The following is a 23,677-nucleotide window of genomic DNA, read 5'->3' as shown; positions in this document are numbered from 1 at the left end:
CATTAACAGCATGATTGTCCACTGCTAATATTGGAAGATATTTTAACATTTATCTTCCTTCATAGTCTGTTTGTGGATCAAAGGTTGATTTGCAAGATTGCAAAGTAGGAGAAAAGAACTGATTATTGAAATCTGTCACATAGCTCCAAAGAAATGAAGTCTTCTGAGAGCTAACCCAATTCTTACAGAGGCCCAAACACTAAGCTTTTGAAACTCCTTGCATCCTTGCTAGCGTGAATATTCAGCCAAGAGAATTTAGCTGACACTTTAGTTTCTGGTACAAAAGGTAGTTCCAAATCCAGGCCAGCACTCTTGCAGCTATATGGGCTTTGTCACGCAGTTAGAAGCAAAAACTCATTTAAAGAAAGGCCTGCAGGCAGCCAGGCATGGATATGCTGGCTAAGAAAGTGCTGTTTGTGTAGATAGTCTAATTGTCATTTTAAAGGAGTAGATCTGTAAAGAACATACTGATTCAATGATGAGAATATTTTGACTTTGAAACCATTCTTTCTAATGAACTGTGAGGACCTGTGCTTGTTGGATATAAGGAGATTCAGAAAATTTTGATTACTGAAGTCATTTTCATTGTCCTGAAGAATGACCAGAGACTTGGCCGGGCGCGGTGGCTCATGCCTGTAATCCCAGCACTTTGGGAGGCCGAGGTGGGTGGATCACGAAGTCAGGAGATCGAGACCATTCTGGCTAACATGGTGAAACCCCGTCTCTACTAAAAATACAAAAAAAAAAAAAAAATTAGCCAGACGTGGTGGTGGGCGCCTGTAGTCCCAGCTACTCAGGAGGCTGAGGCAGGAAAATGTCGTGAACCCAGGAGGCAGAGCTTGCAGATCGCGCCACTGCACTCCAGCCTGGGCAACAGTGGGAGACTCCGTCTCAAAAAAAAAAAAGAATTGCCAGAGATTTTGAAGTACTACTACAGAAGAGATAAAAGGTTAGGGGTCCTTTGGTGAGTGTAGCTCCTCAATTCCTTATAGGAGATCTATACTTAGGTGATAGTATTGGTATTATGCTGGTTAGAGTAAGGGGCTGTCATATTGCAAGAGTCCTTGAGGGAGAGTTTACCAAGCCTTTTTTTGGAGACGGAGTCTCACTCTGTTGCCCAGGCTGGAGTGCAGTGGCACAACCTTGGCTTACTACAAGCTCCGTCTCCCAGGTTCACAACATTATCCTACCTCAGTCTCCGAGTAACTGGGACTACAGGCGCCCGCTACCAAACCAGGCTAAATTTTTTTGTATTTTTAGTAGGGACGGGGTTTCACTGTTAGCCAGGATGGTCTTGATCTCCTGACCTCGTGATCCTCCCGCCTAAGCCTCCCAAAGTGCTGGAATTAGAGGCGTGAGCCACCGCGCTCAGCCACCAAGCCTTTTTTTTTAACCTCTACACATGCTACCTCGAAACACCAATATTCTTATCTAAAATGGATACAGATGGCCTTTAACAAGTCGTGTCTCCTGAATCTAACATCTAGTTCTAAGCATACTTTCCTAATATGCCACCAGTGTTATCTTCCTATAGTAGTTGAAAGACAGGTGGTAATGACTAGGTAGAACACATGGGGCATCAATATAACTGTGTTACAATAACCAGTCTATGCACATGTACAGTCAATTTAAGTCTAAGCAGGGAGTAGGCACTGCAAGCCTGACCCAGGCCTACACATTTTATGGGTGTACCATAATTTACTTTACCAATTTCATCTGGTCATTGTAAATGTCAGTAGTCTAACATTCTCTCTAAAAGTTCTTATAGACAGAAAGTTTACTTTTAGACTTGTCTTTTAAGACCTAGGCTTGGGAGCTGGTGCTGAGTTTCCTTATATCTCTTTATGTCCTCTTCCGCTGATCCTGTTCCTTGCCCCACTGCCAGTTGAGAGTATTGGTATTAGATTTTCTTCTTAAAACTAACTCTCTAATGCTTGTTGGTTGTATCATACTGCTTGTCTGTCTTCTGTGCAGCAGTTTATTTCAACATAAAAAGATAATGGCATCTTAGCGATACCAAATTACACTGTAGCCCTCAGCAGTTTAAAAGGTCTGCTGATCTATAGGGGAGGGATAGTTTTGTGGGGTGGGAAAGGAGGATGAGAGAGGGTACACTGAGAAGATGAGAATGTCCTGTAGTCCTAATGTTTTCTTTAAGAGGCTTTAATTATAATACATTGGAGGAGTTTTACTGACAAATCTCATCTTTTCCTCTTTGTTTAGAAAAGCATTCATATTTCATGTCCAAAGGAAAGTGCATCTTCTAAGTTTTTGGCACCATATACTACTTTTTCCAGAATTCATACGAAGAGTGTAAGTATTTTGATAAAATGAAGAGAAAATGTAATAGCATGTTAATTTTTCATTTTATTTGCTTATCTGGTGCTATAAACATATTCAAAATTAATATGTCTTTCATTTACTTTGCATTGTAAGATGATACAGCTGATGAAGTGTGATGTGTTTGGCAAAACTGGTACTCGAGTCCACATACAGTATGTGTTCAGATCTACTCACTGGTAATCTTAGAGATTATATGAAATTTCCTTGTATGTGTTTTAGGAGAGTTAGCAGCTTTCAGATAATGATATAATACTTGATGCTTGGCTAGGTGCAGTGGTTCACACCTGCAATCCTAGCACTTTGGGAGGCAGAGGCAGGAGGATCACTTGAGGCCAAGAGTTTGAGACAAGCCTGGGCAACAGAGTGAAACCCTGTCTCCACAAAAAAACAAAAATTAGCTGGGTGTGGTGGCACATACCTGTAGTCCTAGCTACTCAGGAGGCTGAGGTGGGAGAAATTTTTGAGCCCAGGAGTTGGAGGCTGCAGTGAACTGAGATTATGCCACCGTAGTGCAGCCTGGACTCTGTCTCCAAAAAATAAATAAATAAAAATAAATTTGTAATAGTTGATGCTTACATAATAATGCTGCTGCTCATATTTTATTCCTTTTCCTACAGGACAGGGACATTTTCTCAAAATTTCAAATATACCATGTTGAGGAATAATTTTTAAAGGTCTTTGTAATAAAGCCTTTTCTACCATGGGCGTCTTGGAAGCAGAAGTGAGAAATTGGTAGATAAAACTGATTATATTGAAGCCATTCACTTCTTACTGTTTGGTACATTTTTTAAAAGAGTGATTTTTGGCCAGGCACGGTGGCTCATGCCCATAATCCTAGCACTTTGGGAGACCGAGGTGGGTGGATCACTTGAGCTCAGGAGTTTGAGACCAGCCTGAGCAATATGGTGAACCCTGTCTCTACAAAAAAATACAAAAATTAGCTAGACATGGTGCCATGTGCCTGTAGTTCCAGCCACTCTGAATGCTGAGGTAGGAGGATTGCTTGAGCCCAGGAGGTCGAGGCTGCAGTCAGCCATGTTCATGCCACTGCACTCCAAGCTGGGCAACAGAATGAGACACTGCTTCACCAAAAAAAAAAAAAAAAAAAAAAAAGGCCGGGCGCTGTGCCTGTCACCTGTAATCCCAGCACTTCGGGAGGCTGAGGCGGGCAGATCACGAGGTCAGGAGATTGAGACCATCCTAGCTAACATGGTGAAACCCCGTCTCTACTAAAAATACAAAAAAATTAGCTGGGCGTGATGGCGGGCCTGTAGTCCCAGCTACTTAGGAGGCTGAGGCAGGAGAATGACGTGAACCTGGGAGGTGGAGCTTGCAGTGAACGGAGATCGCGCCACTGCATTCCAGGCTGGGGACAGTGCGAGACTCCATAAAAAAAAAAAAGAAAAAGAGCCCTTTTTTACCCTTATTACAAAACAAATATATACTTAATTGATGAAGGTGGGACATGTAAAAAAGTGAAGATCTTTCGTGCTTTCTATATCCAAAGAGTAGCTGTTTAGGAACTTCTGCTGTATATCCCTTTTAAATAATAATCATAGTAGTAAAGGTCATTTAAATGGTTGCTACTATGGAGCCTCATAATAACTTTGCATATTATTATTTCTGTACTCATCTTTTCATAGGAGTTGGTCATTTCCTGCATGAGCCTAGATGTCAACCAGATCTCGCATAAGCCTCCCGGGTTGATGCCGTCTGCCTCAAGCTCCAGCTGGGTTCTGCAGGCTCATGCTTGACTGGATTTTGTATTTTAGTAGAGGGTTGCGTGCTCAGGATCAGTCGCAGATCTCGACCTCGATCCGCTCCTCTGCGACCTCAAAGTGCTGGGATTGATGAGCTTTCCTGGCGCTTGACTGTCTTTTCGCTAAATATTTCAGATGGGTTTTACCACGTTTAAAATGCTATTTTGCTTAACTTGCTTTTTTGTTTTTGTTTTTATTTGTGTTTTGTTTGTTTTTTCATTTTTTTTGAGATGGAGTCTCACTCTGTTGCCCAGGCTGGAGTGCTGTGGCATGATCTTGGCTCACTGCAAGCTCTGCCTCCTGGATTCACGCCATTCTCCTGCCTCGGCCTCCTGAGTAGCTGGGACTACGGGCGCCTGCCACCATGCCCGGCTAATTTTTTTTTTTTTTTTGTATTTTTAGTAGAGACGAGGTTTCACCATGTTAGCCAGGACTGTCTCGATCTGCTGACCTTGTGATCCTCTTGCCTCGGCCTCCCAAAGTGCTGGGATTACAGGCGTGAGCCACCGTGCCTGGCCTATAACTTACTTTTTATTACATAATTATGTGTCCATTATTCTATGCTGTCTTTCAATGTATTCTTCTGAGAGTTGCATGGTATTCTATTCATGAGTTTACTATAATTTAATTTAACTGTTTTATATTACTGGACATTCAAGTGTTTCCAGTTTTGTGATTTTGTATTTTTATGAATACATTTATAGCTAAAGTTTTGCTCCCAAAGATGGGAAGAAATTAGAATTCATTTGTAAAAGTGGAATTGCTGAGTCATAGGGTGTGGGAATTATAAGACTTTGGGTGTGTTCTAATGCATCGCCACTTAACTGATTTATAGAGTCAATTTTTGCTCTGCATTTCCTCTGTAAAACATACCATTAGGTTGAATGTTTATCAAGAGTCAGTTGTAATGCCAGTTATATTATTTTTGAAATTATATAAATTAATTAAATATTATGTTAAATCAATAAAATGTGAATGTGAAAAGCAGAGAGCAATTATTTATTTGAAAACTAGGCAGCTGGGTGCAGTGGCTTTTGCCTGTAATCCCAACACTTTGGGAGGCCAAGGCCGAGGCAGGCAGATCATGAGGTCGAAGTTCGAGACCAGCCTGGCCAACATAGTGAACCCTGTCTATACTAAAAATACAAAAAAATTAGCCAGGCGTGGTGGGGCACACCTATAATCCCAGCTACTCGGGAGGCTGAGGCAGGAGCATCGCTTAAACCCAGGAGGTAGAGGTTGCAGTGAGCCGAGGGCATGCCACTGCCCTCCAGCCTGGGCAACAGAACAAGACCCCATCTCAAAAAAAAAAACAAAAAACAAAAGCACCACAAAAAACAAAGTTGAATGCTTTGAAAAGATGTGATAAAGATGATTTAAAAAAAAAAAAACTGCTTTAATAGTATGCTGGGCAAGATAAATGCAAAATGTTCAGGAAAAGATAAAAAGAAAAAGCAACCCTAGTTGAATTTTTGCTCTTAGATTGCTTTGTAAGTGTGAGTAAAGATTTGCCTTGCTTTAAAGAAACTGGAAGCTGTAAATTGTGCCTTTTGATTATATTTTATTACAAGAAAGCCAAGGTCCTTGTAATAATCAGTGGACTAATGAAAAGTTAGGGAATTTTAATGTATGTTTATATATTTTAGTTAAAATGTAGATCTTTATGTGTCATTAAAAAAAATTGAGATAGGATCTCACTCTGTCTCCCAGTCTGTAGTACAGTGGTACAATCATAGCTCACCCTAGCCTTGAACTCTTAGGTTCAAATGATCCTCGCACCTCAGCCCCCTAAGTAGCTAGAACTACAAAGTTCATGCACCACACGTGGCTTTTTTTTTTTTTTTTCAGATGGAGTCTCACTCTGTAGCCCAGCCTGAAGTGCAGTGGCATGATCTCAGTTCCCTGCAACTTCTGCCTCCTGGGCTCAAACGATTCTCCTGCCTCAGGCTCCTGAGTAGCTGGAATTATAGGTACCCACCACCACACCTAGATAAGTTTTGTATTTTTAGTAGAGGTGGGGTTTCACTATGTTGGCCAGGCTGATCTTCAACTCCTGACCTCAAGTGATCTGCCCATCTCGGCCTCTGGAAGTGCTGGGATTACAGGTGTGAGCCACCGTGCCTGGCCTAAAAATTTTTTTTTTTTTTTTTTGAGGAAGAGGCTCGCTCTGTCGCCCAGGCTGGAGTGCAGTGGCCAGATCTCAGCTCACTGCAAGCTCCGCCTCCCAGGTTTACGCCATTCTCCTGCCTCAGCCTCCCGAGTAGCTGGGACTACAGGTGCCTGCCACCTCGCCCAGCTAGTTTTTTGTATTTTTTAGTAGAGACAGGATTTCACTGTGTTTGCCAGGATGGTCTCGATCTCCTGACCTTGTGATCCGCCCATCTCGGCCTCCCAAAGTGCTGGGATTACAGGCTTGAGCCACCGCACCCAGCCTAAAAATTTTTATTCTTATTTTTTGTAGAGGTGGAGTCCTGCTCTGTTGCCCAGGCTGGTCTCAAACCGCTGACTTCAAGTAGTCCTCTCTCCTTGGCTTCCCAAAATGCTGGGATTATAGGTATGAGCCACTGTGCCTGGCCTTTATACATAATTTTTTATTATTTTCTGCTTTAACTTGAGGGAGAAGGCGATTAACCTCTTGGGAGAGTTGGGAATGCCACTCACCTTTTGAGAAGCAAGTTATTTTAAAAATCATTTACAGGCTAGGCATAGTGGCTCATGCCTGTACCCAGCACTCTGGGAGGCCAAGGCAGGAGGATCACTTGAGCCCAGGAGTTTGAGACCAGCCTAGGCAACATAGTGAGACCTTGTCTCTAAAAAAAATAAACAAAATAGGCTGGGTGTGGTGGCTCACACCTGTAATCCCAGCACTTTGGGAGGCTGAGGTAGGCAGATAATTTGAGGCTAGGAATTCAAGACCAGCCTGGCCAACATAATGAAACCCTGTCTCTACTAAAAATATAAAAATCAGCTGGGTGTGGTGGCGCACGCCTATAATCCCAGCTACTCCGGACACTAAGGCACAAGAATCACTTGAACCCAGGAGGCAGAGGTTGCAGTGAGCCGAGGTCACGCCACTGCATTGCAGCCTGGGTGACTGAGCAACACTCTGTCTCAAAAAATAAACAAACAAAATTAGCTGGATGTGGTAGTGTGTGCCTGTAGTCCCAGCTGCTCAGGAGGCTGGGATGGAAGGATTGCTTGAGCCTAGGAGGTCAAGGCTGCAGTGAGCTGTGATTGTGCCATTGCATTCCAGCCTGGGTTACAGACCGAGACCATGTCTCAAAACAAACAAACAAAATTTAACTATGCTCCTTTTCTATTTCTTATTCTCTTTTTATTTGAGCTTACTGAAAGATGATTCCTCCATTTATTAATCACCTACTATATTTCAGCTACTCTTCTGGGCACTGAGTCAAACTAATAAAACTACCCTTATAGGGCTTACATTTTAGGGGTGTGGGACCAGACATGATTTGCTGATGACTTGGATGTTAGGTATGAGAGAAAATGAGGAGTTGGGATGATTCAAAAAATTTTGGCCTGAGAAGTAGGTAAATTGTGTTCCATTTACTAATTGGAGGAGGAGCAGCTGTATTGGGATAGGGCAGGGGAAATAAAAGTTCTCTTTGGACATGTTCATTTTGAGGTGTACAGTCTAGCCTTGGTGTCCACTGCCTACCAGCAAGCAATTGAATAGATGCCACCTGTATCAGGACAGAACCTGAAGTATGTTGCTTACCAGTAAAGGATCCACTACTAAATTAGCCGTCCTTTTATAACAAGGAAGCAAAATAAAGAAGAAAAGTCTTAGAAAATGTTAGAGTTGATGGATATATCCCTATAGTTCTTCCCAAATTTATTAATTATGGTTTAATTGGCATAGAATAAAGTAAAATGAAAAGTTGGATAATTAAAGCCAAAGTCCCTACTTTTTTCTTAATAACTTATGTGGGAATTATTGTTGCTGGGAATATGTCTGGAATTGCATATCTTGGTCCCACATTTCTGGAGCATTTGCAGCTGGTTGTTTTTTAATAAAAGAGTACAGCTTTGTATGTGTATAAAAGATTTGTTATTCTGATAATGGTTTATGCATGAAGTTATTGCTGATACTGAAATTACAAAAGTGAGGCTAGATGTGGTGGCTCATGCCTGTGATCCTAGCACTTTGAGAGGCCGAGGCAGAAGGATAGCTGGAGCCCAGGAGTTCAAGACCAGCCTGGGCAACATAGGGGGACCCCATCTCTCCAAAAAAAAAAAAAAATTAAAAAATTAGCTGGACATGCCAGCCCATGTTTGTAATCTCAGCTGCTTGGGAAGCTGAGGTAGGAGGATCACTTGTTCCTAAGAGGTTGAGACTGTAGTGAGTTGTAATCACGCCACTGCACTTCAGCCTGAGCAACAGAGTGAGACCCTGTCTTAAAAAAAAGAAAAAGAAAAAGAAACTATAAAAGTGAATTTGGAAAACAAAAAGTGAATCTGATATTTCTCTATTCTTTATTCTGAAAGATCTATATCTGTATATTTTCTATAGCTATACCTATATATAGGTATATGTGGAAATACCTGTGCTCTTGAATCCTCCTTTTGCATCTTAGAACATTATCTTTTGTGTAACTGGGTTCCTAAGAATTAGGAGAGGTATCTTAATTTTCTTTTTATTTTTTATATTTACTTTAAAATTTTTTGTAGAGATGGAGTCTCATTATATTGCCCAGGCTGGTCTCAAACTCCTGGGCTCAAGTGGTCCTCCTGCCTTGGCCTCCCAGAGTGTTGGGATTACACAGATGTGAGCCACTGCACTTGGTCTTAATTTTAAAATAAAATAGCAGGGCTGGGCATAGTGGCTCATGCCTATAATCTCAGCACTCTAGGAGGCTGAGATGGGAGAATCACTTGAGCTCAGGAGTTTGAGACTAACTTGGGCAACATGGTGAAACCCCATCTCTATAAAAAAATACAAAAATTAGTCAGGCGCATTGGTGTGCGCCTATAGTTCCAACTACTCGGGAGGCTGAGGCAGGAGAATCGTTTGAGCCTAGGAGGCAGAGGTTGCAGTGAGCTGAGATGGGGGCATTGCACTCCCGCCTGGGTGATGGGAGTGAAACTCTGTCAAACAAACAAATAAATAAATGCAACACATGGAAACTATGGAAATGAAATGGGGATAGGGAAAACTTTTTAGCTGAAGCATTAGATGAATAGAGGAATATCTTTTTGTTTGAAGAAGTAAAAGGTGTTTACTTCAGCCTTGTTGGGAGGTTGGTGATGATAACTCAACCTTTACATCAAACAGCAGTACTTTTTTTTGGGCAACATAGGCTTCAGAAAGTCTTGGAAGAGTGAAACAAGGGAAGTTTATAACATATTTCAAGGGAATACGAGTATTTCATTATTTCTAACACATTGTTTTCTCTTTGAACAGATAACATGCTTGGACATTTCCAGTGGAGGAGGTCTTGGTGTGTCTTCTAGTACTGATGGGACCATGAAAATCTGGCAGGCTTCCAATGGAGAACTCAGGGTAAAGGATTTGGATGTGCTTTTAGGGTCTTAAACACAAAGGGTGGTCTGAGAAGCCTTGGACTGGGACATGGAAGGAAGAATGGCCCATTCTAAAAATGTGGGACCACTCTGCACGTCAGTTGCTCTCTTTTCTTCCATTTTTGTGTTTTTTGTTGTTTCTTTTCTTTTCCTTTTTTTTTTTTTTTTTTTTTTTCTTTGAGACAGTCTTGTTCTGTTGCCCAGGCTGGAGTACAGTGCTGCCTCCTGGGTTCAAGCGATTCTTGTGCCTCAGCCTCCCAAGTAGCTGGGATTACAGGCATGTGCCACCGTACACATCTAATTTTTGTATTTTTAGTAGAGATGGGCTTTCACCATGTTGGCCAGGCTGGTCTCCAACTCCTCACCTCAAGTGATCTGCCCGCCTTGGCCTCCCAAAGTGCTGGGATTACAGGTGTGAGCCACCGCTCCTGGCCTCCCATTTGTTAATTGGAGAACCATTCTCAAGCTCAGTGATTTGGCAGAACAGAGTGGGGCTGGAGCAGTTAAGGAGCCAGACCAGTAAAGGTCTAAGTGGGTGTGCCCTTGTTTTTTAATTGCCTTCAGTGATCCGTTTCCAAGACAGAATAGGATTTTAAACAGAGATGAGTAAAAGGGTCCCCAAGCCACCTCAGCTCTTTATTCTTAGAACTAGACCTAGAGATAGCTGTGAGAGCCATGGATTTTTTTTTTTAAACCTAGGCTCTGGGGTGTTTTTACATGGAATTCAGTTCTATAACCTCTATAGCTGAATTCCAGGAAAGAGAGCCAACCCTGCCTACTAGACAAATGAGCTAAGAGATCCTTTGGATATCCTTAGTTTTAAAACCTAGCATGTGGGTTTAGCATGTAGGTATTTCACATAAGGAACCAGAGTATGGGAGGTAAGAGAACATCAAGGGATAGACAAGAGAACTAGCATGGAATTTTCTTTTGTTTTTCCAGAGAGTATTGGAAGGACATGTGTTTGATGTGAATTGTTGCAGGTTTTTCCCATCAGGCCTTGTGGTCCTGAGTGGGGGAATGGATGCCCAGCTGAAGATATGGTCAGCTGAAGATGCTAGCTGCGTGGTGACCTTCAAAGGTCACAAAGGAGGTATGAAGTGTGGTTTCTCCAGAAGGCTTCTCTAATGATACCCAGAAATGAATCACTGAAAAGGTAGAAACAGAAACTAGTTATTCACGAATGCACAATCCATCCAGCTGGGCATTTAGATGAGCTGCCATTTCCCTAAGGACCAGAAATTCCTTTGCCACACAATCTTTTTATTGCTATGTTGAACTGTCTTACACAGTTGGTTTGATACCTAAAGCCTTTTCCAGCTAGGTGCAATGGTGCATGCCTATAATCCCAGCTTTATCAGTTGTTTTCTACAATTGATTTAAAAAAAAAAAAAATCCTCTCCGGGAAATCAAATACTTGTGTGTTGGGAAATAGAGAGAGTGAGAGAGAAGGAGGTGTGCCTACATTTTCTCATATTAGTCTTTTGGCTGAGAGAACAGTAAAAGCTGGGTAGCTAATGGCTGCATCATCAGACATTATAGATAGAGCTTGATGATTCCCATAGATTTAAATTACAGTTCATGTTTTAAAAATGGATTAGCCTTATAACCAGTTAATATCAGATTATAGAGATAGAGTGGGAACATCTTCCCTTTGTAACTGACTTTTGTGGGGAAAAAATATAATTTAGGCATGTTTTATCCTTAATTGGAATATTGAAAAGGAGATAAGTATGCTATTCCTATTTTACAAGTTTGAATATTTTAAAAATATGTGATAATATCCCCAAATAATTCCTTGATCCTTCTTCTGGAACCATAATACATATTGTGTGTACCACTAATTTGGGAATTAATTTGTATTGCCTTCAACTTATGGGATTTTTAACTCTGTTTTTGTGAACCTCCGTACATTGTAACTTGGTGTGTGGAGAACAAGTTTTAAGCTTTTTTTTTTTAGACGGAGTTTGCTCTGTCGCATAGGCCAGAGTCCAGTGGCATGATCTCAGCTCGGTGTAACCTCTGCTTCCCAAGTAGCTGGGACTACAGGTGCACATCACCACACCTGCTAATTTTTGTATTTTTAGTAGAGATGGGGTTTCACCGTATTGGTCAGGCTGGTCTCAAACTCTTGACCTCAGGGTGATCCACCTGCCTCGGCCTCCCAAAGTCCTGGGATTACAGACATGAGCCACCGCGCCTTGCCTTTTTTTTTTTTAGACAGAGTTTTGCTTGTTGCCCAGTCTGGAGTGCAGTGATGCCGGCTTGGCTCACTGCAACCTCCCCATCCCAGGCTCATGCGATCATTGTGCCTCAGTCTCTCAAGTAGCTGGGATCATAGGCGTGCACCACCACATACAACTAATTTTTTTATTTTTTAGTAGAGATGGGGTTTTGCTGTGTTGGCCAGGCTGGTCTTAAACTGGCCACAAGTGATCTGCCTACCTTGGCCTCCCAAAGTGCTGAGATTACAGATAGCCACTGCACCTGGCCCAAGTTTTAAGTTTTGATATTTCTTTATTAAAAACATTTTGCCAGATTACATGCTGATGTTTTAGCAAACACACACATTAACCTAAGTACATAAATGGTTTACTTCTGTGATGTAAGAAAATGGGTACGTTGAGAGGGAATAAAAACAATATTCAGAGTCTTCCTCACATTACTGAAGAACTCATCACCTCCTGAAGAACTGAGAGATTTAAGAAGTCAGAATGGCCTACAAATCTGGGGAGTCCAGGAGCCAAAGGAGTCTAGAGGAACAGTGCAAGTTTCACCTCAGATCTGGCCATCACTTTGAAGGTGTGGGGCACAGGAAAACATTTCAGTGGAACAAGTCATGACTCTGCACGTTGAACTTAGTTAACAAGACGCATATTCAACATCAGTGCACACCCAGTTTCTAAATACCTTTGGATCACTGCAATTATTGTTCCCTCTACAGAATTCTAAGTCTCCCAACTTTCTTTAATTCTCCCTGAGAATATGTATGTGACCCTTAGCTTAGAGTAAATAGTAGAATGTTTGTTTGTTTGTTTGTTTATTTATTTATTTTGAGACGGAGTCTCACTCTGTCTCCCAGGCTGGAGTGCAGTGGTGCGATCTTGGCTCACTGCAACCTCTGCCTCCCAGGTTCAAGCAGTTCTCCTGCCTCAGCCTCCCGAGTAGCTGGGATTACAGGCATGCGCCACCACGCCTGGCTAATTTTTTTTTGTATTTTTAGTAGAGACAGGGTTTCACCATATTGGCCAGGCTGGTCTCAAACTCCTGACCTTGTGATCTGCCTGCCTCAGTCTCCCAAAGTGCTGGGATTACAGGCGTGAGTCACCACGCCCAGCCTAGAATGTTAAATCAATTTAGATTTAAGCTTTTATTCGCATACTTGTTCCATTCTTTTAGCCTTGTGAGAAAGTCCTGGGGTAGAGTAGTGCCTTCTGCAGAGTATAACAGCCCTGACTTTTTTCTTGAGAGGGGAGTTTTTAGTAGATTGAACAGGATGATATATTTTAGAAGAAATGACATGAAGTCAGATCCAGGCTAACCTCTATCAGGTCATGAAAGCTCCTTTCCAGTTAGTTGGATAAAGTAGCCCCAGATTTGGGGTTGCCCATTCTTCCACAGCATGGCAAAAATCAAGATAGATCTCTGATAGTTTAACAACATATATATAGCTAGATCTGATAGCTTAGCAACCTATAGATTGAGTGATTGTCACTATCTCCAACCAAATGACTTCCAAGTTGCTTTGTGTGACTTAAAAAAAAAAAATCTTGGTCCGGGCACAGTAGCTTATGCCTGTAATCCCAGCACTTTTGGAGGCGGAGGCAGGTGGATCATCTGAGGTCAGGAGTTCAAGACCAGCCTCGCCAACATGGTGAAACCCCGTCTCTACTAAAAATACAAAAATTAGCCGGGTGTGGTGGCTGGCGCCTGTAATCCCAGCTACTCAGGGGTCTGAGGTGGGAGAATCGCTTGAACTCAGGAGGCAGAGGTTGCAGTGAGCTGAGATCATGCCGTTGCCCTCCAGCCTGGCCAACGAGTGAAACTCCGTCTCAAAAAAAAAAAAAAATTCTCTTGAGTTATGAGATTTTGAAGCATTTTATTATCCAGAGCCATGAGCCATATTAAAAAAACAGAAATGGCCGGGTGCGGTGTCTCACCCTGTAATCCCAGCACTTTGGGAGGCCGAGGTGGGCGGATCGCCTGAGGTCAGCAGTTCGAAACCAGCCTGGCAAACATGGGAAAACCCCGTCTCTACAAAAAATACAAAAATTAGCCAGGTGTAGTGGTATGTGCCTGTAATCCCAGCTACTTGGAAAGCTGAGGCGGGAGAATTGCTTGAACCTGGGAGGCGGAGGTTGCACTGCGCCAAGATCACACCACTTCACTCCAGCCTGGGCAACAGAGTGAGACTCCATCTCAAAAAAAAAAAAAAAAAAAGTATATATACATAAATTGGTGCCCCAATACTCTGTGTGTGTGTGTATTTAAATATATATAACTAAAGGATTATTGTGTTCTTTACTTAACTAACAAGCAGAGGTAAGGTTTCTGTGTGTATGCTGAATTTTTCAAATGGAAAGGTAGACTAAAAGTAGTTTTGTGTTAGTAATATATGAGTTCAATAAGTAACTCTAAAATGCAGTTTAATCAGTTTGAAGTTAAATTGCCCGGGCCATTTAAGTAAGGTTGTGAAATTTGGGAATATACATTTATAATCCTAATTTTTTATAATAAGCATTTCATCTTTCATAATCAGTGAAATGTTGAGACCAAATTAAACTCCATTTTAGTTAACTAGTTGGCTTAGTTTTTTTTTCTCATAATGGTAGTGGAAATGCTTATATTTATAGAATAATTTTAAGAAACCAAGTTGCAGTTTCAGCAGTTGGGCCATTATTTTCCAAGTCTTAAATACTTTCTTAGAAATTGGCTATGCTGCCTCCAAGTAATAGGAGGTGCTTCAAGGCTTTTTTTTTTTTTTCAGAGATCTGAGTCATAGCCATTAATTTTCCCATATACACATGTATGTATATTGCTCTCTAGCAACATTAGAATAGCTTAATATGATAGAGAAACTAAATAAATAAACTTGTTAAGAATATACACCTGGGAATATGAAATTTGCTTTATTTCTTACAAATACTTATTTCAGGAATAGTTTCTTCTAATGTTATTCGTTGTTCCAGACTTTGGCTGGGATGCTTTTATGTGATTCTGTTGAATCTTTTCTTTTTTTTTTTTTTTTTTTTGGGGGCCAGTCTCTATTGCCCAGGCTGGAGTGCAGTGGCCCGATCTCAGCTCACTGCAGCTCCGTCTCCCCAGGTTCATGCATTCTCCTGCCTCAGCCTCCCATGTAGCTGGGACTACAGGCGCCTGCCACCTCACCCGGCTAGTTTTTTTTTTGTATCTTTTGGTAGAGATGGGGTTTCACGTGTTAGCCAGGATGGTCTCGATCTCCTGACCTCGTGATCCGCCCATCTCTGGCCTCCCAAAGTGCTGGGATTACAGGCTTGAGCCACCGCGCCCAACCAATGGATCTTTTCTTGAAGGCAAATGCTTCTGTGTTCTGGTTTATATGGTGAAGACTTGTATCTATTTGGTTTGATATCTAAAGGCTTTTCCAGCTGGGTGCAGTGGTGCATGTCTGTAATCCCAGCTATTTGGGAAGCTAAGGTAGACAGATCTTTTGAGGCCAGGAGTTCAGGGCTGCAGTGTGATATAATTGTGCCTGTGAATAGCAATGGCACTCTAGCCTGGGCAACATAGTGAGACCCCATCTCAACAAAACAAAACAAAAATAACAGTAAAACTTTTTGCAGCTTCTGGTAAGTCTTAGCTGTGGCTACTTCTCTTAGAAAGGCATTCTTGAAATTGCTACTTTCTTTTTTTTTTTTTTTTTTGAGACAGAATCTCACTCTGTCACCCAGGCTGGTGTGCAGTGGCATGATCTCGGCTCAGTGCAACCTCCGCCTCCTGGGTTCAAGTGATTCTTCTGCCTCAGCTTCCCGAGTAGTTGGGACTACAGGTGCACATCACCATGCCCTGCTAATTTTTGTATTTTTAGAAGAAACTGGGTTTCACCATATTGGCAAGGCTGGTCTCGAACTCCTGACCTCGTGATCCTCCCTCATTGGCCTCCCAAAGTATTGCGATTACAGGCGTGAGCCACCATGCCTAGCCAAAATTGCTACTTTCGTAGCTTCTTTCTAAAGTCATTCTTCATAGGTTCCCACTTCCCCAGGGTCCTGTTTTCTTTATTCTTGTCATGTAAGTGTTAAGAGACCCACACCAGATGCTGTTATATTATGAGTGATATTTTACTAAAGAGAGGGTGATAATTTTTCACTCTGCTTTTATAGAAAAGGAAAACTATCTAGATTGCAACTCTTTGCTGAATATTACTTGAAATTTATACACAATTAATAATGTAGTCAGCTTTCTAGCCACAGCTATAGCATCTGTGCCTTGAATACATACTTTTCAGAATTGTTTTTTTCCAAAAGCATGTATCACTTCCGTGGAACTCAGTAGCATTTTGAAATAGCGGTTGGAACTTCCCGTAGAGACATAAAGAGATCTTTGATTGCTTAGTAAGACCTGAAAGACCTTCCTTATGATGATTCCTTAGGATTCTTAAAAGCTCTAAGATATTTTCTAATTAGATTTTTGCTGAATGTGTTATGGAGTTAAAATAGAAAGGTAGATTTTCCAAACTCAAAATACTTTGGTGACCAATTGCAAAATAAGAAACAAGATGGCAGCAAACCATATGGGCTCGATAGATCTGTTTTTGAGAGGAAGACTGAAAAATCTTTTCTCTAGTAGACTTTATCTAGTGGGTATATAGCTGTGAGAATTACATTTACCTAACAACTATTGTCAGCTGTATAAATTGAATTTCGTTTTCTTTTTTTTTTTTTTTTTTTTTGAGACTCCCTCTGTTACCTAGGCTGGAGTGTAGTCGCGCCATCTCAGCTCACTTCAACCTCTGCCTCCCAGGTTCAAGTGATTCTTGTGCCTCAGCCTCCCAAGTAGCTGGAATTACAGGCATCTGCCACCACACCCTGCTAATTTTTGTATTTTAGTATAGACAGGGTTTCGCTATGTTGGTTAGGCTGGTCTTAAACTCCTGGCCTCGAGTGATCTGCCTGCCTTGGACTCCCAAAGTGCTGGGGTTACAGTTGTGAGCCACTGTACCTGGCCTGGATTTAGTTTTTATTTTAAACTGCATCTATTTGAAAAGTTACACTATAGTGATTAGGTCCCACCTGAGTTGCTTTTAATCATATTTTCCCATACAGACCCTAAATTGGCTACTTTTTAAAGCTGTGGCATTTTCCATAAACTCATCTTTTTCTAAACAAAGTGAAATTTCCAGTGAGAATTGAGAGACATGGTTAATCACATTGGATTGGCACTTGTACGTTACGCTGAGTTGCTGTAGAGTTTTTGTCAAGGTTTGTGTATCTGAAGTCATTTCATTTTAAGAGGAACGAAAGTATGCTAAAGACCACTAATTAGCTATGTGACCTTTGGTCAGGTACTCTTAATTTATTGGGCACCTATACTAAGCATCGTTAAATGAGTTTTAATAAAACAAATACTAGCCCTGCCTGGATCACCATAGGGTTGCACTACCTCTCTACCCTATACAACTCTGTGTTTTTACACCTGTGCCATTGTATTGTAAGTCTTTTTTTTTTCCAGATATATTCTGTTTGTGTATTTTTTTCTCTTTTTTTTCCATTGTCTTTATGTCTATAATTAACTCTATTTTTTTGTGCTGTGTATTCCCGAAGTTAGGGACCAAATATTCATATTATAGATAATAAAGGGCTTCAAAAACTGTAAAACTGATAGACATTTTGGACATTATAACACTCGATCTTAATTCTATCATCTTTTTTGGCAGGCAATTCCCTGTTGAGGTGTGGTATGAGGGCTGGGTAGATAAGAATGTTCAGCCTCCTACTGGGCTCCCCTTACACTACCCTGGCAAAAGTGGAGCACTGACTTATACCGCCTCACATTGTAGATGGGGGAGGTGGAAGTTCAGCTTCCCCCTTGGTCCTGTGTCACCTTCTTGGTGAAAGTAGGACACAATTGCACCACCTGATTTGCATCACCTCATTGCCTCCTAGTGGCGTTACAAGCTTGGTTCCCTGACTGACACCTGGGAAAGGGTTGTGGGCACCTCAGGGCACCTCTTTGTGCCTGTCAGTGCCAGACGGGGATGGAAGCTGAGCTCACTGCTGGATCCTGATGACAGTACCCTACTTAGCCTGGTCAGCCCCACTGGGTAGGGGAATGGGAGTGCTGCTGCCTGCTTCCATGGGAGCAGTGTAGACGATCACCTCCTGTTCAGCCCCACTGAAACCATGGGGAGGGGGAGTAACAGTTTTTCTGTTGGTGTCTACTTGTATAGAGTGGATGTTGCCAAGAAGATTTCTATTTTGTGAGCTATGTCCTTCTCAGTCTTTGCGCTAGGGGCAACAGACTTTACTGGGAGTTTTGTTTTGTTTTGTTTTTTAACTCTGTTCCTGTTAGCAGTTTCGTGTTGGAGGCTTCTGCAATGTCCTGTCCAGGATATGTGGGAGGCAATAAAGAAATCCAGGAACTCATTGCTGTGTTGTTCTTTAAATCCTGAGGTCCTTAGGTGGTCCACCACCTTCTTTCCGTCATTCCGAGTCTTCCTATGCTTGCTGTGTCCACGACTTTTCAGTTGTAAATGGAAGGACCTAGGAGCAATGGGACTACTCTTTCTTGGCCAGAACCAGAAGTCATGTCTTTTTTTCAAATGGGGAGGCTAACCCTTTTTTATCAATTATGAGTGAAAGCAGCAGCAAGATATATGTAATTATATGTATGTATAGTGGGGTCTTGCTCCACTGCCCAGGCTGGAGTACAGTGAAGCAATCATGGCTTACTGTAGCCTTGAACTCCAGGGCTCAAGCAATCCTCCCACCTCAGCCTCCTAAGTAGCTGGGACTACAGGCACAAGCCTTATGCCTGAATTAAATTTTTTGTATAGACAAAGTCATGCTGTGTTGCCCAGGCTGGTCTCGACCTCCTGAGCTCAAGAGATTCTTCTGCCTCATCCTCCCAAAGTGCTGGAATTACAGGTGTGTACCACTGTACCTGGCCAAGGCAGTGATTTTCAAACTGAATTCTCTTAGGTGTCTATTTTTTTTTCTCCAAAGTTCTTGTTAAGGTGTCTACTTTATTTATTATTTATTTATTTATTTATTTATTTATTTGAGATGGAGTCTCCTCTGTCGAAGGCTGGAGTGCAGTGGTGTGACCTCAGCTCACTGCAACCTCCGCCTCCCAGGTTCAAGCGATTCTCCTGCCTCAGCCTCCTGATTAGCTGGGATTACAGGCATGTGCCACCACATGGCAATTTTGTATTTTTAGTAGAGACGGGGTTTCATCATATTAGCCAGGCTGGTCTTGAACTCCTGAGCTCAGGCAATCCACCTGCCTCAGCCTCCCAAAGTGCTGGGATTACAGGCGTGAGCCACCATACTTGACCTCTTAATTTTTATTTTTAAAAAAGGGTTTTGAAGATAAAATAAAAAACTTGAACATGATTGCTCTAGCACACTCCACTAAAAATTAAATCCAGAATTTGTTTTTCCATGCCTGTCTTTCACAGCTAAACTTTGATTTATTGGGGAGCTGGGACTCTATTTCTGTTTTTCGAGCACTTGAACATGGCCAGCATGTGGTACCTGTTCAGAACATGTTTGTGAAGGGATGGAGTCATTTATACAGCTCCATCTTCTCTGCCCTTGTAGTTCCTTTACTCCGTCCTCCATCTTAGGGAGTTTTTTTCTCTTGCTAGGTATCCTGGATACAGCCATCGTTGATCGGGGGAGGAATGTGGTATCCGGTTCTCGAGATGGGACAGCACGACTTTGGGATTGTGGGCGCTCAGCCTGCTTGGGAGTCCTTGCAGATTGTGGTTCTTCCATCAATGGAGTGGCGGTGGGTGCTGCTGACAACTCCATAAACCTTGGCTCCCCTGAGCAGATGCCCAGTAAGTTGATAATGATATGTAGGATTGTTTTTTTTCTTGGGCCCCCTTCAGTGATTGCCTTAGTTTCTCTGTTTCTTCCTCATCCTTTTCTGCTCTGTACCTGGTATTTCTGTTTTCACCATACAATTAATATTTATTCTGTACCTACTATGTTTCTATTGCTTTGGAATCTACAAAGGAAGTATATGTCATAGCACTACATTTCAGTAAGTACAATCTAATTTAGCAGATGAGATTAATGCCTATAAAACAGGGGTGTCCAATCTTTTGGCATCCCTGGGCCACATTTGAAGAAGACTTATCTTGGGCCACACATAAAACACACTTAACATTGATGATAGCTGAGCTAAAAATAAATAAATAAATCTCATAATATTTTAAGGACGTTTATGAATTTGTGTTGGGCCTCATTCAAAGCCTCCCTGGGCTGCAGGTTGGACAAGCTTGCTATAAAACATTTAGAGAACAGTAACATTTGGCTGAACTAATTAGTGATTCTTTTTATTTATAATATTCTTTTAGTGATAGAGTCCTGCTGTTTTGCCCAGGCTGGCCTTGAACTCCTGGGCTTAAGTGATCCTCCCACCACAGCCTCCCTAATAGCTGGGACTATAGGCACGTACCACCATGCCTGGCAAATTAGCAAGTCCTAATGCAAATATAATAGGTTTTCAGAGGGATGGAGTGTTCCCGGTTAGTATAGATAGGAAAGATGTCACAAAAGAAGTTGGCTTAAGCCTTTAAAGGGTAAGTTCAAGTTGAACAGACAGGAATGGTAAGGATAGGACAGTGGGAGCTAGGGCAAGGGGTAGGTGTAGGGGCAGTTTGCATTACAGCTTGGACATGAAACTGAGTGTTATATAAAAAGATACGCTTGGCTGGGCTAGAAAGTTGAATTAAGAGGGGTAGTAGTAGGAAATGGGTTGAATAGCTGTGGTGAGAGGCTAATAAAGGTCCTAATAAGGCAACTTTCATTCTTATTTTCCCATAATAATAGTTGCATCTTTGTTCCATAGGACAATTTTTTTTTTGAAACGGGGTCTTGCTCTGTCGCCCAGGCTGGAGTGCTGTGGCACAATTCCGGCTCACGGCAAGCTCTAGTTCCTGGGTTCACACCATTCTCCTGCCTTAGCCTCCCAAGAAACTGGGACTACAGGCGCGTGCCACCACACCTGGCTAATTTTTTGTATTTTTTAGTAGAGACGGGGTTTCACCATGTTAGCCAGCATGGGACAATTTTGGTTTTTTTCTACCATTGTCTTAGCCCTTCACATTTAAAAAAATAGACCTTATTTTTTAGGGCCATTTTAGGTTCACAGCAAAATTTAGCAGAAAGTACAGGGGGCTGGGCGTGGTAGCTCACGCCTATAATCCCAGCACATTGGGAGGCCAAGGAGGGCGAATCACAAGGTCAGGATTTTGAGACCAGTCTGGCCAACATAGTGAAACCCTGTCTCTACTAAAAATACAAAAGTTTAGCCGGGTGTGGTGGTGTGTGTCTGTAATCCCAGCTACTCGGGAGGCTAAGGCAGGAGAATCGTGTGAACCTGGGAAGCTGAAGTTGCAGTGAGCTGAGATTGCACCATTGCACTCCAGCCAACGTGACAGTGTGAGCCTCTGTCTCAAAAAAAAAAAAGTACAGGGAGTTCTTATATACCTTTTGCCTTACCCACCCACACATAGCCCTCCTCACTATCAACATCCCCCACCAGAGTGGTACATTTGTTGCAGCTGATGAACCTACATGACACATTATTATCATCCAAAGTTCAGAGTTTAAGACTCATTCTTGGCGTTATACATCCTATAGGGTCTGACAAATGTACAGTGACATGTATTCACCATTGTAGTATCATACATAGTAGTTTCTTAGCCCTAATAATCCTCTGTACTCCGTTCAAGCAGTTCTCCTGCCTCTCAGCCTCTTGAGTAGCTAGGACTCTAGGCATGCACTGCTACACCTGCACCGCTACACCTATCTAATTTTTTTTATTTTTTATTTTTGTAGCGACAAGGTCTCACTATGTTGGCCAGGCTGGTCTTGAACTCCTGGCCTCAAGTGATCCTCCCATCTTAGCCTCCCAAAGTGCTGGGATTACAAGTACGAGCCACTGCTGCTGGCCCTAAAGTAATTTAAATGAAAATATTGTTTCTCGTTTTCTGTACTTTTTCATTTCCCATTTATTCTTCAGTCCATTCTAGGATGGTTTATGCCCAAGTACTTGACTGAAATGGCTGTTGTTAAAGTCACCAGTGACCTTCCTTTTTTTTTTTTTTTGAGATGGGGTCTTAGTCTTGCCCAGGCTGGAGTGCAGTGGTACGATCTCTTGGCTCACTGCAACCTCCACCTCCTAGGTTCAAGTGTTCAAGTGATTCTCGTGCCTCAGCCTCCCGAGTAGCTGGGAATATGGGTGCCCACCATCATGCCTGGCTAATTTGTGTATTTTTAGTAGAGACGAGGTTTCATCATGTTGGCCAGGCTGGTCTTGAACTTCTGGCCTCAAGTGATCCGCCCTCCTCAGCCTCCCAAACTGCTGGGCTTACAGGTGTGAGCTATGGGGCCCAGCCACCAGTGACCTTTCTCTTGCCGAATCCATCTTATTTCTCTGTGCTTGTCTTTCTGAATTTAGTGGTATTTCACATAGTAAACCCTCTCCTTAGAGAACATTTTTTTCATGGCTTCTGTGATACCACACAACACTGGCTTTCTTCCTGTTTCATTGACTGCTGCTTTTTAAAGTTCTCCTTTTATGAAACTCCTCTCTTCTACCTTTAAATACTAGAGGGCCCCACTATTAAGTTCTGGGCCCTCAACTGTAACTACAGTTTCTTCCTTTGTGATCTCATCTGTTCCATAGCTATCATTATTTAAACTGATAACGATTTCCAAAGTTCATGTAAAGCATAGACCTCTCACCTGAGTTTCAGACTCTATTTTGATGTCTAATAAATAAGTTGAACTTACCTTGTCTAACAAGGAGTGTTTGATCCCTCCCCACCCCAAACTGTTTTTTTCCATCTCAGAAAATGGCACCACTATCCACCCATTTGCTCAAGCCTGAAGCCTGAGATTCACTCACAGTCTACCCCCTCTTTCCTCATGTCCTGCATCAGCAACGTCTACCATCTCTAACTTTAAAGTGTTTCTAATTTTTCTATTTCTCCCTCTCCCTCCCCTTCTCTCCCTTCCTCCTGCCAACATCCTGGTCCAAACTATCATCACCTATTTCCTGTACTACTGCCTAGACTATTCTCCTATAAGCCATTCTTTTCAGAGCAATCATTGTGGTCATTTAAGAAAATCGTGCCGGGTGTGGTGGCTCACGCCTGTAATCCCAGCACTTTGGGAGGCCGAGGTGGGGAGATCACAAGGTCAGGAGATCGAGACCAACCTGGCTAACACAGTGAAACCCTGTCTCTACTAAAAATACAAAAAATTAGCCGGGGGTGGTGGTGGGTGCCTGTAGTCCCAGCTACTCGGGAGGCTGAGGCAGGAGAATGGCATGAACCTGGGAGGCGGAGGTTGCAGTGAGCCGAGATCGCGCCATTGCACTCCAGCCTGGGTGACAGAGCGAGACTCCATCTCCAAAAAAAAAAGAAAAAGAAAATCATAAGTCATGTCATGCTCCTGCTTATAACTCTCCAGTGGCTTCCCTTTGTACATGTTGAAATCCTAACCCCTTACATGGCTTACAACAAGCTCTTATACTTTCTGACCCCTGCACTTCTCTCCAGTCTCATGTCAGCCAGGCCCACTACATTTCAACTACAGGCCTTCAGTTTCTTCTTTCAGTACAGTGGACTCTCCCAGTCTCTGGACTTTGCCTTCTTTTTTTTTTTTTTTTTTTTTTTAAATTGAGACAGTCTCCCTCTGTCACCCAGACTGGAATGCAGTGGCACATTCTTGGCTCACTGCAACCTCCACCTCCTGGGTTCAAGCAATTTTCCTGCCTCAGCCTCCCGAGAAGCTGGGATTACAGGCATGCAC

The 23,677-nt window shown here is 42.3% G+C and overlaps 1 protein-coding gene across 5 annotated transcripts in view; it reads left to right on the top strand.

The window, feature by feature from the left end:
- Nucleotides 1-23,677, top strand: part of PAAF1 (proteasomal ATPase associated factor 1) — a 51,339-nt gene that overhangs the window by 13,260 nt on the left and 14,402 nt on the right. For 4 of the 5 annotated variants that reach the window (XM_031653147.1, XM_031653148.1, XM_031653149.1 and 1 more), the window contains 4 exons: nt 2,224-2,313; nt 9,529-9,627; nt 10,590-10,740; nt 19,495-19,689. In XM_031653147.1, coding sequence (XP_031509007.1) covers nt 2,224-2,313; nt 9,529-9,627; nt 10,590-10,740; nt 19,495-19,689 — 535 coding nt within the window. Of the gene's footprint in view, nt 1-2,217; nt 2,314-2,436; nt 2,496-9,528; nt 9,628-10,589; nt 10,741-19,494; nt 19,690-23,677 lie in introns of those variants that run through there. The other variant, XM_031653150.1, reaches the window with a different exon arrangement.

The sequence above is a fragment of the Papio anubis genome, chromosome 12 (genome assembly GCF_008728515.1).
Source record: "Papio anubis isolate 15944 chromosome 12, Panubis1.0, whole genome shotgun sequence".
NCBI classification, from domain to species: domain Eukaryota; kingdom Metazoa; phylum Chordata; class Mammalia; order Primates; family Cercopithecidae; genus Papio; species Papio anubis.
The sequence above is the reverse complement of the archived record's forward strand: the minus strand, read 5'-3'. Positions and strand labels throughout refer to the sequence as shown.